Source organism: Antrostomus carolinensis, unplaced genomic scaffold (assembly GCF_000700745.2).
Source record: "Antrostomus carolinensis isolate BGI_N321 unplaced genomic scaffold, ASM70074v2 scaffold44529, whole genome shotgun sequence".
NCBI lineage: Eukaryota > Metazoa > Chordata > Aves > Caprimulgiformes > Caprimulgidae > Antrostomus > Antrostomus carolinensis.
The window spans coordinates 24,755-41,054 of record NW_010337355.1 but is presented as its reverse complement, the minus strand read 5'-3'; the positions used below and the strand labels follow the sequence as shown (position 1 = coordinate 41,054).

The 16,300-nt window shown below is 51.9% G+C and overlaps 1 protein-coding gene across 1 annotated transcript in view; it reads left to right on the top strand.

The window, feature by feature from the left end:
• Positions 1-7,791: 7,791 nt before the first annotated feature.
• Positions 7,792-16,300, top strand: part of PKD1 (polycystin 1, transient receptor potential channel interacting) — a gene marked incomplete at both ends in the record, with an annotated part of 31,392 nt that continues 22,883 nt past the window's right edge. Inside the window, 5 exons of the mRNA XM_029086778.1 lie at positions 7,792-7,863; positions 8,827-8,898; positions 10,271-10,440; positions 12,460-13,128; positions 13,433-13,616. Of these exons, the coding sequence (XP_028942611.1) occupies positions 7,792-7,863; positions 8,827-8,898; positions 10,271-10,440; positions 12,460-13,128; positions 13,433-13,616 (1,167 nt within the window). The remainder of the gene's footprint in view (positions 7,864-8,826; positions 8,899-10,270; positions 10,441-12,459; positions 13,129-13,432; positions 13,617-16,300) is intronic.

The following is a 16,300-nucleotide window of genomic DNA, read 5'->3' as shown; positions in this document are numbered from 1 at the left end:
TGGTGGTGATGCCCGGGTTGTGGTGGGGATGCCCTGGCCGTGGTGGGGATGTCCTGGCCGTGGTTGGGCTGTCCTGGCCATAGTGGTGATGCCCTGGTTGTGGTGGTGATGCCCTGGATGTGGTAGAGATGCCCAATGCCCAGCTGTCTGCCTCTCAGCAGGATTCTGAAGAACCAGTGGCTCCAACCCAACAAGACAAGTAGGATTAACTCCTACAAGTCCCAGGGTGGCATTGTGCTGGTGCTCAGGACGAGGCAAGGCAGAGGGGGCAGGAGCATCGCTTCACTCCCATTGCTCAGAGGAGAGCCCACAGCGATGGGGTGACCTGCTCGTGGTCCTGCTGTGGAGCTGGGAGCTACATCTGGATCTGCTTCATGTCAAAGCCAACCGTCTCCTGGCACTGCTGCCTTGCAAGGGCATGTGTGAGATTGCAGTTCTCCCAGGAGAGCTTGAAGTGTAGAGAACATTGCAAAAATGCTCGTGTCCTCGCCTTACAATTTCATATCAACAATGACGATTTTTGCTGTGGGAAGAAAAACATTTAGTTTTTAGATGGATATTTGTGAAAAAGTCTTTTGGGGCAAATTCCTTAGAGAGAACTAAGACTTTGGCCAGCATTTGAAACTCATAAATTCAAAATGAACAAATAAATTGTCATCGTGCTGTGACAGCCTGGGGGAGATGAGGGTGCTGGCTGCCATCTGCCAGTCCCAGCGTGCAACTCTCTGCTCGGGACTCGCTCCCAGCAGCTGCTGGAGTCTCCCTGAGCCTCTCCCCAGCCAGCCCTCCATCCCGGGGCTGTGCTCCCTCCTTCACAGCCCCAATGTTCCTGGGAAGCTGATCTCTGCAGCTGGACACAGGGATGAACTGCAGCCTCCTCTGGGGTGGGATGCACCAGTTCACAGTGACCCGCTGCTGCGTGGCTCTGGGAAGGAAACGGGTGAAACCCACCAGTGAAAGGTCCCTCTTTGTGTTCAGCTGCAGCTCTCGGAGGTGATATGGGGTGCAGCTGGAATCCCTTTGCCTTGGAAAATCCCGGCTTCGCTGTGATTGAAACCAGTAGCTGGTGATGAAGATGTCTGTCTGCTGTTGCCCTCCTGTCTGCGCTGAAAGGCTGAGAGCTCGTGGAGCAGGAGAGCTGTTGGGACTGTTCCTACCAGCCTGGAGTGTCCCTGCACCTCCTGCAAGACGACAGTGTTGTTCCCTTTGCCCAGCACACAGGAAAATCTGGGTGTTTTCAGATTTCTGTAGCCACTGTGGCAAGAATCTCTTATTCCCCCCTCTGCACACCAGCACCATTATTTTACTGCGCTTCCTAGGAGAGGTGCAAGCCAAAAGACGCAGAAAAAAAAGGAATCAGATCAGCAAAAACCCTGTAATTTTTCCTGGCTCAAGCGTGCAAAAACACATGGGGTTTTTCCTCCTCTTTTCTGGAACGTCTATTATGTGTGTCAGGCAGTATCGGGGCACCGTGCTGCCTTTTATTCCTGCAGACTGGAAAAGTGTTTGCCATGGTAACTGGTGAGGCAGCGTCGGGGCCGTGCAGGCGACCTCCCGGGCAGTTGCTGCTCTGTCAGTGGATGGAGGGCTCTGGAAGCTTCGTTGTGTCTCACAAGCCATCTCACATGTCCCTCTGTCACTTGTCCTCGCTGGTTGGAAGGTGTAGAATGGTGCAGCCTGGTTTTTGGTGGGGCTGGGAGGTGGGAGCGTTGCTGGGCTTTGCTCTCAGCATTGCTGGGCAGCTGCTGCCCGTGGTGTTTTCCGTGCCTGGGTTTGCTGCTCTTCAGTCCCTGCTGCTCCTCGCTGGCTGCTGAGAGGCTTCAGCCACGAGAGCTGCCAGGGACTCAGCATCTTCGTGTTCTTTGGTGGATGTTTCAGTGAAGCACGTGGAGTTTGTTGAGATCAGAAAGAGGGAAGTGTTTCCTCTGGAAGATGTGCTTGGGAAGGAGAGGACTCAGGGAAGCTGGGAAAGGCTCTGGAGTCGGGAGTGGGGCAGGGAAGATAAATAAGAACGTTTACTCGGTGTTGACAGTGCAGAAAATGAGGCAGTATCCAATGAAGTGATGCCTCTAGCAGGTCCCAACAAACCAAAGAAAGTGCTTTTTTTTGTAAAGCATGTGAATTATGGAGCTTGTTGCTGTAGGCTCTTGTGGAGCCCAGGCTGGCTCAGGAAGGAGTGGACAGTGTCATGGAAGATTGGTCTGTTGTCAAATACGATGGTCCAGTGCAGTCTCTGGCTCTGGCGTCCTCTGTTGCTGGTGGCCAAGAGCTGGGAAGTGTGTTGGGGAAGGATCAGTCACTGGGAGCTTTGCTTGTGCACCTCCCTTGTGGTGCTGAGCACCATTGGGGATGGGATATGGAGCAGGATGGACCCTTGATCCCAGGGACAGAGCTGTTCCTATGTCCCTGCACCCACTCCTGCTGCTAAAACACAACCTCTGGGACAAAATGGCCCAGCCCTGTCCCCATGACTCTTACTTGGGTCATGCAAACATGAGGCAAATTCCATTTGGGGGGAGGTCTGTCCTGGATTGGGGAAAACTGGCTGGTTGGGGGAGGCTTGTGGGGAAGCCCAGCTTGGCTGATCCATGGGGAGAAAGGGCTTTTCCCCAAAGGGACAGGGTCTCTCTGGTGCAGCTGCTCCGTTTGCTCACCCTGTGTGCCCCGATGGGCCAGCCCAGCTCAGATGGGCTGGGAGATAGAAAAGCTTTTTCCTCGACTGCGAGCTGCTCCCAGCAGCTTGGGGAGCAGATGCCTCCTGCCTTGGAGATCAGCTCCCTCCTGCGCTGCTGCAGGCCCCTTGGTAGCCACAGTGGAGACTCCTGTGCAGACTCTGGATGGAAATGTGACCGTACCCAAGCTGCCCTCTTTCTTTTTTTTTTCACTGACCCACAAAAATCTTTGCTTTTACTGTGGCTTACAGACCTGGAGCTTCTTTTCTCCTGAACCACTGCGGCTCTCCCAGCCTGCACACAGGCTCCTCTCTGCACAGACGCTCCTCTCTGTCTGTGGATGCTTTTCCCATTACTGTTCTGGCTGGGCTCCACGCGCCAAAGGGCTGGGGAAGGCACAACCCAGCACTGCCCCCCCTTCCTTCCCTTCCCTTCTCTTCCCTTCCCTCCCTTTTTTTGTGAAATGAAGGCAGAGCGGGCCCACAAATGACATAATGAGAGCATGACATCAGGCTTGGCAGGCGGAGATGTGCTATACTCTGCTCAACAGTATATGTTCTGTGGAATTAAGGGAAAAAAAAACCCAACCAGCAGCGCAACCAAAAAAAGCCTAAAATCCAGCACAGCGCTGCAGAAATAACCCCCCAGCTCTCCTGGGCTCACTGCTGCGGGGCCGTGGAGCATCACGAAGGGACCAAGCCCTGCTGCTTGTGTCCCTCATCAGCCAGTGCTCGATGGTTTTACTCCCAGAAGGTATCTGACCCTGTCTGCAGGCATTGGTGGTGTTTGTGGCTGCTCCATCCTCACACTCTCCCTGAGACCAGCTGCTGCCAGCCCTGCACCCCGCTCTGGAGAGGTTCAGTGCACCCAGCATCACGCAGGATGGTGGTAGCAGAGCTGGGATGGAGCTGAAGGCTCCCAAGGCTCAGGTTGACACCCTCATTACCAAATATCCCTTTATCTGAAGCTTTACCTTCCCCACATGACCAACTCCACTTCTAGAAGAAGTTTTTTGAAATCTCCCTTTGCTGGGTGTGTAAGTTACACGTGTCTGTGTTTGCTGGGGCATTTAGGGAGCTGCCGGGGGAGCTCTCTCTGTGAGGCACAGTTCTTACTCTGTACCAAACTCATTGGTGGGTTTTGGTGCCCCTGGTCCCACAAGGTCCTGCAGAGGAGTGAGCCACCCCCCCAGCCTCCTCTGTCATGATGTGGCTCCATTTGACAGATGTGGAAAGTGAGGCAGGACCGAGATGTTGTGCCTTGCCCGTAGCTGCCCTCCTCCAGGCAGCACAGCGTGTTCTCAGGATCTCCCGGAGCACAAATAAACGACGTTTTTCTCCCTGCTGGTGGAGAGGGCGGCAGTCTGCCTGCGCCCTGCACTTCAATGGGGAGCCTTGTTTTCTGCTGGCTTCAGCTCTGCTTTGAACCTGCTCCGAATTTCCTCCAGCCTGGCAGTGGGCTGGGAAAATACAGTCGTGGCAGTTTGTGGCACCGAGAGGCTGAGCCCTGTCCCTCTGCCTTTGCTTTGGGTTTTATTGCTCAGTATTTCCTGATTTATTATTTCTTCTCTGCAGCCGAGCTTGGGTCACAGCCATTTTTCCCATGCCAGGAAGGCATGATATGATTTTCCATACAAGTTGGAGAGGAACCAGTGGGAGAAGGCAAGCAGGCGGCTGGGAGCCCAGCTCACTAACTCGTGGCTGGAGGTGGCAGGCACTGGCATCTGCCACCGTTCCTTGCTTCTCCAAGCTCTCCTGTCAACAGGAGCTCTGCTTCCCTTGCAGGCTCTGCACCAAGGAGCTCTGGGGAGGCTGAAAGCTGTGGGGTTTTGTACCAGTTCCTCATCAGATCATGAAGGCAGGGGTAGAAGAGAGGGAGGGAGTTTGCTCTGGTTTGTAGGGAATGGTTGGTTGCCATCTAATGCCTGGTGTGGATGGAGGACAGCAGCTTCTCTGTGGGTCCTGGACAGGAGCTCAGGCTGTGGAAGGTGGAGCGTGAGAGTCACGGTCTTGGGATCCCTTTCAGAGCATGTGAGTTGTAGTTAAGTGACAAAGTGTCAGGGGTTGGGTTAATGACAACCCTCAAGGGTTCAGAGCATCTCGCAGCCCCTGAAGCAGCCTCGCCTGGGAACTGAGCCCCAGCATTCTCCTTTGAAGGCCACTGGTGGAGCCTCTCCGCGTGCTGGGCTGTGGGTCGGTGTTGGTTTTGGGTGACAGTGGTGGGTGCAGGGTAGATGGGTGAGCTCAGATGATAACATCTGGCAGCATCAGCTTGGTGATGGTGTGTGCAGAATGACAGCCAAGTTCTACTATCAGGAGAAGAGGGCAGAGGCACAGGAACCCTCTCCAGCCCTTCCACCATGACGGCGTGGGGGCTCACTGGGGCAGCAGCAATGCTGATACCCCCGAGACACACATCTGAGTGGCCTGACACCCTCCCAAGCTGTCCTGGCCACAAAGCAGCACAGGCCCTTGAGCAAATCAGAGGGCTGAGCATTGTCACTTGCTAGTTTATGGGGGACGGCTCCTTCTGACCCTTCCTGGACAAAACCTGCTGGCCACAGCCACAGCACCAGGTCTCCTGCACCCCTTGAGTTGTGGCTGGATCACTCCTGGTCACCAGAAGCTGCTTCCCCAGTGTGTTGCACTCAGTTAGGCAGTGACATCTAGTGTCAGTCCAACACAGTGTGGAAAGCAGCACTGCCTGGGCAGTTCCTGCCCGTGACTGTGTTTCACCTCTTTGCTGAGGCTGAGTGGGAGCAGCTCTTTGCTGAGGCTGGTGGGAGCAGCTCTGCCACTCTGCATCTTCCTGGAGCAGGTACCAACTCACAGGCATCCCTGGTCCTGCTCTTGGAGCTGGCTGGCCCCTGGGAATCGAGGATTTGGGGTTTTAGCCTTCACTTCTCAGAAGTTTAAAAGCTTTCTGTGAGGTGAAATGGGAATAAGGCCAAGGAATGTTTGCAAAGGGCTGGGGAAGGCTCAGGACCAACCCCTCCGTGCCTGGCACTGTGGCAGAGGGATGGAGAAGAGCTGAGTTGCCCTGTTTGAGTTCTTCATTTCCTACTTGGGAAGTAGCAAGATGGGAGAGATGGAGAGAAAGCTGCAGAGAAGGCGGCTGGGCGTGGGACTGGGTGTCCCAGTTCCCTGCGTGGCTCAGGTGCCCATTTGCTGATCGTGCCATCTGTGATGGTGAGAGCTTCACCCTGCCCCACGCGCTCGCTTCTCCACGCAGTGCTTTTGAAAAGGCTCTTTAAATTGCCAAAACCCTGATGAAGTAGCAGCAGAATGGTTGGGTTTGGAGGCCTGTCTTGTCTGGATGAGGAGCGAGAAGACATCAGAGCTGAAACACTATTTCCTTGTGTCTTGGGCTTGAGGTGCTGCCTAAAAACTCAATGGGTTATTTCCAAGTATTTCAGAGAAGAGAAATAGTTTTGTTGGTCTTCCCATAAGGTAACTGGTTGGTGGTCTGGTCCTTCCCAAAACTGGTCAAGTAATGGAAGGAGGAGCAGAGGCAGAGGAGTATGGTTTATAGAAAATACTCAAGGAGAGGTGGAGCAGGAGCCTCCCTGAGGAAGGATCTGACCTGGCTGGCTGGCAGGAGCTGGGTTTCCAGTCCAAGCTGGTCTCGTGTGTTTATCCTCCAAATGGGAGCTGGAGACAGGTTTGGAGATGACTTTCATGTCTCCTGTGCAGAATGTGACTCCCATGTGGTCTGTGTCACTTCAGCAAGGGATGCTCCGTGTTCTTTAACTGTTGTCCAGCTCCCCTGAGACAAAAGAGCGCTGGCTTGGTCAGCTGTTTCTGCTAACATCCCTTTAAAGTGCATTTGTTGAGCTTTTAGTTTGCACATTTCTTGGACTTTTTATTGATGTTGCTGGTGAACTCTTCTGAATCCACTCTCAGCTTGGCAAAGAACTCCTGGACAACGAAATCAGGGAAAATAAACTCAAACCTTTTAAAGAGACATCCATCCCTCTTACTTATCCCCAGAGTTTCCTGGAATCACACGTAATTTTTCTGCCAGTTTGGCAGAATTCTTTTCGTTTGGATTAATTAAATTTAAATGTCAGATAAAACCCAGAATTAATTGATTAGAGGATTGAAATAAGAGGTGAGACAGCAAGGAGAAATTACGGGAGATGCTTGTAGGGAAGAAGGTACGAGGGGAGGTGGGCAGGAGAACGTCTCTGTTGACACGGCACGGCTGCGGCTGCAGTGGATCCAGCCCTGTCCTCCTCGGCTGCCAGAAATCCTTGAAGGATAATAACCATTGCATGGGCTCGGAATAGGTATTTTGGTGCTGCTAAAGGAAGGATTTGGCCAAAGGAGATTCATCTGAAACCAGAGAGTGAAGTTTATTGGGAACGAGTGTAGAATGATCAGCGAAAACTTCTACTTCTGAGCTGAGTGACATTTGAAAATGGAAAAAGAGGACATGAAGTGAAAAGAGAGAGCTGGAGTGGAGAACAGCAACAGCTCTGCTTTGGATGAGTTGAAGGCTGGTGGTGTGTGAGGGAGTGATTAGAGATTTTTTAAAAACATTCTTCCTTTCATAAGGACAATCTAACCTGATTTTAAACAGAAAATAGTCTTTGTTACTTTTCTTTCCTTTTAAGCTTTTCCAAAGAGAGACAAAAAGAGCTTTAAAATGTAAAAGTTGAACGCATCAATTGTGTAATTAATTACGAGTTCTTTGGCACTAGAAATGGACTTGGAAATGCCTCATAAATTTTTTCTCTAAGTTAATTACTACTTTAGTCTAAATTATTTCTTAATTACTTCTTTGAACATCTATCAGACTTGGATATTTTTTTTAAAGGATACGTCAATTTTAGTAATAGATTTGTCATGTGTGTAATTACTCGGGGTACGCTGCAGAGCGGTGTGTGTGTAGTGACAGTCCTCACCTGGAGCTGCACATTGTTCAAAGCTCTGAGCAGCAAATGCTTTATAGCTGGGAAAGGTGTTTTCTTCAGCTGGGAGAAATGTTCTGCTTTAACCAAAACCTTCCAGCCTGGAGTCTGGATGGAGTTTGGAGAGAGGCTCTTCTGAAGTCTCATCATGGAGGACTGACAACATGAAGTTGAACAAAAGCTGAAAATTGTGTTTTCTTTCTCTAGGGATCTTTCCAGAAACAAGATCAGTGGTTTAGATGTTCAGATATTCGAAAGCCTGACTTCTTTGGCAAAACTGTAAGTACACAGTGTGCCCTCCCAGCCCTCCAGCTCAGCCTGCACCTTTGAGCTGGTACCTACAGCACGTGCTTGTGCTTCACAGGTTAGCCTTGTTCTTGCTTGGCCTCATCTGTCGAGCCCCAGATAGATGTGTCCATGGAGTCCTTCCTCAAGGCGTTTAGCTGCAGGCCAGTGGATGACTGATTCCCTCTGGCATTCAGGGAGTCGGGCAGGATTTGACCTGCTGCAGTGCTAGATGGAGAGGAGATCAAGGCAAGAGAACGAGATGTGTGTACATGGAAAATTAGGATAAACTGTGATGTCCAGTCCTGCTTATCTTCTGAGGGAATTGGGTCTGAGTCTGAGGGTCCTTTGAGGAGCCCGGCACTTGTTGGGGAAAGGCCCAAGTCCCATTGCTTCCCACACCCCGAGCTGTCCCAAAAACTGCCCAGGCTCTGTGTGGGCCAGGAGAGCTTTGGCCATTAGGAAACTCACTGGTTCAGCTGTTGATCAGATGAGTTTGTTACTTGCTGATGGTTCATAGAGAAGATTAACTTGAAAAATTGGACTGTCAGATCAAAAAAGGCAGCCTCTTTACACCCCAAAATCTCCTAAAAGGAGAAGGACTCATGGAAGGACTCGGAGCATGGGGACTGGACTTGAACATGGAAGCAGTCTGCCCAGAGAGGTTGTGGAGTCTCCATCTGTCCGTCAGTCTGGACATGGTTGTGGGCAGCTCGCTGTAGGTGACCCTGCTTGAGCAGGGGCGTTGGACCAGATGATTTCCATAGGTCCCTTCCAACCTCAACCAGACTTAGTGCCTGAGTGGACATTTTGCTGTCATGTGCATGTGGCTGTTGAGACTCAAGGTGCTCAGAGGGTAACTGGTGCCCAAGCAGAGCCTGGGACAGAGGCTGATCCTGTATGTTGGCCAGGAGGTTGTTACCAGCGTGATGAACTTCCCTTTTCCCTCTTTTACAGAGATATAAGCCACAACAAGATTTCTACATTAGAAGATGGAATATTTGATAATTTATTTAATTTAAGTGAAATGTAAGTTGATGTTCTTTGTTTCCCAGTTCCCTCTTTAGACCTTTGTTGAAATAACTCTTCCCTTCCTGGTGGGGTGGAATGCAGTGCTGTCCTGAGGAGATCTGGGGCATGTACCCAACCACGCAACTGCCTTTTGGACTCTCTCTAGTTTCTTCCTCAAGCTGTGTCCTGCTCCTGGGTCCTCTTGGTGCCCTTCAAGCCTAACCTCATTCCAGGCTTTGCTTCTGTCTTCTCAATACCTCCAACCTCTGCTGCTGCCTTCTTGGCTTCCCTGCTTCTCTCCCACACCAGCTCTGCTGAGGTTCTTGTCTCTGGCCATGCTCCAGGTCACACCTGCTGATCCTGTTTGTATGGTCACACCTTGGGACTGGGGCATCTGACAAAAAGGCCACTGACCTGCAACACGGGAGACCCTGACTGAGGTGTCCAGGTCACTTGAAGATGTTCTCCCTAAGTGATTCCAGTTCTTAGGCTTATCATGGTTTTTATTTGATGTAATTACAACCTGTGCTGTTACATGAGAGGTGAGGAGGGGATGGTGCACGTTTCCAGGAGAGAGCCATGAAGTGACAGCACAGAACAGCCATTCTGGGTCTGAATGAGCCAAAGGATTAACCCCGCGATCGCTCTTGGCCAGCAAGAAAAAAGCAAAGCCACATGTCCACCCTGAGGACAGGACGCAAAAGCCATGTGCAGCTCTGTGTCTTTGCTCACAAGTGGCACTGAAAAGGCAGAAGGGATCCGGGCGAGGTCCCTGCTGGGGCTGGCTGGCAAAGTGGTGCTTTCAGTATAGAAACCCTGGGCTCAGCCCCTGCGGCAGCTCAGCCCAGCCCAGCTGGCGGCAGCTAAACAAACAGCTTTCCATCTCTGTCCTCTTCGCAGCTGAAAGCCAAAGGCTGTAATTTGGATCAAGCTTAGCTGCAATTAAAGTTTCCATCTTTTCATTAAAGTGCCACATGGAAAGATTATCATTGACTTTGCATTTCTTTTTTGACAGATCAATTTTATTCTCTGGTTTTTAATGGAGCTGTAAATAGTCTCCCTTAGCTGGTGAGGCTGCCGTTGCAGCCAACGGCTGCTAGATAGCAAACTATTTTAAATATAAGATTGTGTCTCTAATTTGCTTCTAATTGCAACAATTATTTGTAGAGTGAAAAAAAGTACTTGGAGTACTTGCCTAATTCTAGCCTCTAGAAAAATCATGTTAATTATTGCTTGATTCCCTATTCATTAACTCCCCTCGCAGTGCTTTCTGCAGGCTTTCGGTGGAGTGGCGCAGATGGGAGCAGTGAGGGATCCGCACGCTGCTGTAATTAACACTTAGCACATGTCAAGTTAATGCCTGAACTTCTGTCTGATCTCCCTCTTCCAGAAACTTAAGTTGGAATCCGTTTGTTTGTGACTGCAAACTTGCCTGGTTGCCCCGTTGGGTGGAAGACAGAAAAGTGACAGTTATTCAGGCGTCGGATACGAGATGTGCCCACCCTCCCGAGGTGGCAAACCTTTCCCTCTTCGACGTCCCGTTCGTCAACGCCACTTGTGGTAAGGAAACGCTGTGAGCTGTGGTGGGGAGATGACTGAACCAGTGGAAACCAGGGGCCTGAGGGCAACTGGGCATCACATTTAGACCTCTTTAGACCTCAAGTCACTAGTTTGAATCTAATTAAGCAAATAACTGTAGGATGTGGCTGTACCCTGATGAGTTAAGGATTGAGTCAGTCACACCAGGGCTGAGATCAGCAAACTCATTACATACCAAGCTTCAGGCAGCCATCAGATGATGCTAGCTCCATGACCTCCAGCCTTAGGCTTTCATTCTCTCAAGATTTTAACAGTCTGACTTGAAGCAGGGAAACCTCACTGGAGTTGATGGGACCTGAGGACACAGAATCACAGAGTCCCAGCATTGCCTGGATTAGAAATGCCCTTTAAGATCATCGAATCCAACCATAAACCCAACGCTGCCAATTCCACCTCTAAACCATGTCCCTGAGCACCTCATCTACCTGTCTTTTAAATCCCACCAGGGATGGTGACTCCACCACCTCCCTGGGCAGCCTGTTCCAATGCTTGACTGCCCTCTTGGTGAAAGGCACTGTTATCCCCAGTGATAATTAGTTGTTTCCCTCTTGAACTAAGTTAGTGTGGAAGCAATAATGTGAGGCTGTCTTCTGGGTGATTCAGTGTAAGGGGAGTAGGCTGGGGACAGCCTGCCAGCTACTGACAGTTGTTACTGACCAGCAGGGAATGAAGAAGTAAGACCAGGCTGGTGTTAAAAAGCAGAGCAGTTCCCATGCCATGGTCCTCCTCATGGGACTTTTCTTAAGAAAATGGCTCAACGTTTGCAGGAAGGCCGTGGAGAAAGCTGGACAGTTGGATGGATTCAATATGGGAAGATCACGCAAGGCCAGAGCTGTTGAGATGTTTGGGGGGAGATGTTGTAGCAACCAGGAGAAACAGAGGAGCAAACATGGTTGGGCTGCGTGGGCAGAGCTGGAGAGGAGGCCAGGCAGTCCCAGCTGGGCTGCGGCTGCGCGGCAGGGGCCCTGCCTGTCTGTCTGTCCCACCCCTTGCAAGCCCGTGAGGGGGGAGTGAACCTCCAGGGAACGAGCTGTTGCTCTGAGAACAGGGCTGTTGTGGCCGCTGCTGTCCGTGCTCGCGTGTCCGTGCACACGTGTGTCCATGCTCCCTGTAGCCAGGCGTGTTGTTTCTGTGCATCCCTCCCGTGCACCCATCCACACGTGTCCTTCCACGCCCCTCGGGTGCAACCTGTCTGGGCCGTTGCCCTCTTTTCTTGCACCAGATTTTTCCTGGGAGGAGATGGGAAGCTCTTGGCTCTCCCCAAGGAGGAAGGTGGCTGCAGTGAGTGCCCAGCTCCAGCGTGGGTCTGGTGGAGGGTCCAGTGGTGTTTCCCCCATGTCCCTGATGTGCCACTTTGCCCAAGTGTGTGAGGTTATAGACTTGTTGCTGGAAGCCCCAGGCAGCACACAATGAAATGTGCTGCACCAGAACAAGCCCAGGTACAGCTGAGGGACAGTCTTTTCACAGAATCCCAGAATGGTGGGGTTGGAAGGGACCTCTGGAGATCATCCAGTCCAACCCCCCTGCCAGAGCAGGGTCACCCAGAGCAGGTTGCACAGAGCTGCATCCAGGTGGGTTTGAACATCTCCAAAGAAGAAGATATTCTCTGCCCAGAGAGGTTGTGGAGTCTTGTTCTTACTTGGTGGCTGGTCCTGTGGGCTCCTTTGAGGGTCACACTCAGCAGCTCCATGTCCCATGGGACTGTCAGACTCTCCAAAGACCCGTTTTATTTACTGAGTGTCGCTGCTGCATAAATCTGTGTGACTGTCTTGTTATTTCTGTCATCATTAATTAGCATAAAGAGTTTGGAAATTGTTGCTGAGGGATTAAAGACTTCCCAGGCAAGTCTCAAAGAGGAAATACTTGGAGTAGGAGCTGCCCAGGAGAAGCCCATTCCCAGGAGTGTGGAGTGGTGTCTCCTGGAGGGTTTCACGGCTTCACAGTGTCAGTTTGCAAGAAAGTCTTCTGTTCTTTTCCCAGGAGCTCAATACATAACGTGTCTGACAAGCAACTACACGGAAGGGGCTGAACTTGTCATCCTCTTCACATCTGTTCACCCCGGGAACCTCACCGAGGAGACCTGCAGTGCCCTCTGTTATGCTGAAGACCAGGAATATGGAGGTTTCAGCACCCAGGGGCAGTGTTTGTGTGGTGCTGCCCATGAAACAAACTCTTCCTCCAGTTGTTTGCCATTTTGCACTGAGCATTCGTCCAGGCAGGCCTGTGGTGGCCCATCACTTGTCCCCTCTCCCTTCCAGGCACAGGTCTCTGTGTCTTTCACAGGACTCCAGCCCCGGTACAGCCTACACCAGACTGTGCTCTTCAACGTCAGTATTCCCATTGCTGTCAGCACTTTACTGTGGGAATTTGGGGACCAGACAGAGGTTCTCAACACCACTGGAAATGCAGCTGTCCACACCTATGCCTTACCTGGGCAGTACAATGTCACTGCCACCATCTTTGTGGGCGCCAAGGTCTTGTACGCACAGGCAGAAATTGAGGTGGTGGCTTCACCCCAACAGTTAGAACTGCAATGTCCTTCCCTGGTCAAGACAAACGAGAGTCTGGACATACGGATCCGCAACAGAGGTGGCACTGGCCTCCTGGTGTCGTATGGTATCACTGCAGAGGCTGGAGAGCTGGCCAGAGGTGAGCAGGGTTGGCTGGGTGGGTGCTGAGCAAGGACAGGGTGGCACTGGGTCCTGGACCTTCCCGTTCCATTCCTTCCCAGTGAGGAGTAAGGGATGGCTCCTTTGGGCCCTCCTTGTTCCTCTGAGTGTTTGACACTGTCCTGGGCCAAGAAGATGTCTGCACAGAGTGCACTTCAACAATGAAGAGGATTTATGGGCTTCAAGAAGGAGAGGACATTCCTGGAGCCTCGCTCCCCAGATTGGGTTGGGGTGTGTGGGCCCATAGGAAGGAAGTCATGCTTGTGTTCTTCTACCTCATGCAGCAGTTCACCCCATGTGTCCCTCTGATGGCTTGGTCTTCCCGGGCAATAACCACTGCTACCAGCTGGTGGTGGAGAAGGCTGAGTGGCTGGAGGCCCAGCAGCACTGCCAGGAGCACGGCAACGGCGAGCTGGCTTTTGTGAGCAGCCCCGAGATCCAGAGCTTCTTGGTTGCTCATGTCATCAGGTAAGTGAGGAGGGTAAGGGTTAAGATTTCCTAAGGACAGGTCTTGTGTTCCTGGGGTCACATCTGCAGAGGGGTCCAGAGGGAGGGTCCTGCTGAGCCCAGCAGGCTGGAGAGACACATGGGTCCAGGCTGAGCACGGGGAGGTTGTGGAACAGAGAGGAGGGATAAGCAGAGCTTGAGCCCTTGCTGAACTTGGCTTCTTTACTTCAAGGCTGTGGAGGGAAGAAGAGGAGTGGGACAGAAAGGCTGGAGGTCAGAACTGGGAGTTGTGGGATTGCTGCTGGTGGGTGTCTTGTACTCTACAGTTGTGCCTGTGGGTGCATCTGAAATGGTGCAGAGAGGTGCAGGGCCAGGAGCCAGCAGGGCTGGGCTGAGCAGACCCGGGAGTCCAGCAAAATCTGCAGGCTTGAGTTAGACAGTGGAGAGGGTCAGGTGAGGTCCAGAGGGTGTTTGGCTGTCAGGCAGGGCCTGAGGGTGACCTTGCAACCAGCTCCCTCCATCAGCAGAGTTACAGCTGGGTTGTCCCATGTGTGACACCATGGCACCCAACAACCGCTCTAGCAAAGCCCAGGCAGTCCTGCCTCCCGGCTGGGATCCTGCACCCTCCAGCCTGAAGCTCAGAGCTCTTCCCCTCTTCTTTTGCCTCCTGAGGAGAAGCAGTGTTCCTCTCCAAGTGTCAGGCTCCAGCAGCATCTGTTCCACCTCAGGACTTGACTTTTATAAACAGAGAGCACTGGAAGTGTCAGCCTTTGATTCCATCCACCCCTCTCAGTGCCCTTTCTGCCACCAGCCGTCTCGGAGGGAGGATGACCAGGAGAGCTTGCAGGGCCCTGACAGCTCTTGTCAGCTCTCCCAGAGGCAGATGTTGGAGGTGGCCTCTTCATAAACACAGCCCAGAAAGCACATGTGAAGGGAACAGCTGCTGGTGATGTAGACTTTGATTTTGAAGGTCTCACAGCCCCTTCTTCCCAAACTTGTATCCTTGCCCCGTTCCCTTCACACTGGGATTTATCCTGCGATTGCAAACACGAGGAAGAGGAGTCTGTCCCTTCCCGCGGGTTGGGGACCGGTCACTTGGTGCTCTGAGTGACCAGGCGTTGCGTGCAGGGCTTTGATGGACGGCAGTGCAAGGAAATCATGAGACCTCAGAAGGGAATGAGCCGGCCAAGCTGTTCCCCAGCTGCTGCCCCACGTTGCTCTGCTCCCGGCCCCCTTTATTCCATGTATTTATTGTATTAATCCATTGGGATAAACAGGAATGAGGCAGTTCCAGGAGGCGATTTCCCTGGCGATAGAAGGCGGATCAGCCGAGCTGTGGGTTTGTGGAACTCGCAGCCTCCGTGGTTTCTTGTGGGAAAATGACAGAAGCAGGAATCTGTTTCCCATTAGAGCACGAGGCAGTGAGCACCGCGCGCTCCTCTCCTTCCCTCCTGTCGTCTGACGGCCTCCCCGGGAGCAGGATGTGCTGAGCTGGTCCCCTCCCCACCTCCAGAAGCAGAGTGCTCCAGCCCACACCCCTTCCAGGGGACCCCACTTTCCCCTCTGAGGCAGCGAGGGAGACCCCCTCCCCTTCCAGGGCTCCTCAGGCTTCATTCTGATCCCTCTGCCCCGAGCAAGGCAGCTTGTTCCTTCCTCGGAGGCAGAAGGATGCCCACATCTTGCTTCAAAAAAGGATGTCAAGAGTCTTTTTGTTCCTCTCTGCAAGGTGGTGGGCCAAGCAGCAGGCAGGGGTGGGAAGCCAGCCAGCCTTTTTCCCTTTCCCTTTCCCTTTCCCTTTCCCTTTCCCCTTCCCTTTTCCTTTTCCTTTTTCCTTCCACTTTTTTCCTTTTCCTTTCCCTTTCCCTTTCCCTTTTCCTTTTCCTTTTCCTTTTCCTTTTCCTTTTCCTTTTCCTTTTCCTTTTCCTTTTCCTTTTCCTTTTCCTTTTCCTTTTCCTTTTCCTTTTTTCCTTTTTTTCCCTTTTTTCCCTTTTTTCCCTTTTTTCCCTTTTTTCCTTTTTTTCCTTTTTTTCCTTTTTTTCCTTTTCTCCTTTTTCCCCTTTTCCCTTTTTTTTTGGTGACTTGCAGTTAGATCATAGCTGGCATTAGAAAAGGCAAATCTCTATCGAGTTGTACTGATGGCAGCGAGCAGGCAGTGTTTTAGCCTGTTCTCCCACCCCCTGCCAGTGCTTCGGCAGCAGAGCCCAGCACTTATTTATTTTTTAATCTTATTTGCAACGAAAACTACTGATTCACCGAACAGTTATTTTTGTCATCGTTTTTCAGCGTGACCTCATTAATCATCTCATCTGGCATGAGCCTGGCAGGGGAGAGACACCAATTATCGCCCTGGTCTGCTTTTTGCAGAGCGGTTGTACCACCCTGGAGAGGGCCAGGCTGTAGCTGGATTGGTTGCAACCTGCAGGAGAAAGCGTGGGGAAGAAGCTGGTGGCTTTGAGGGTGCAGGATGAGGCTGTGTCCCCCCGTCTTGAAGAAGTTAATATGGAACAAATGCCTCACTTTCTCCTGGGTGCGATTGGAAACAGTTGTCCAGGCTGTTTGCGGCTATGAAAGACCACTCAGCACTTTCCACCAGAATCTCTGCTGGGATTCAGCCAGTTTCCAAATGTGGAAGGGACATTTCATCTTCCTAAAACGATCCTGGCAGTTTCTTGTGGGGGGGGGGGGGGGGGGGGCTCCCCCGCGCG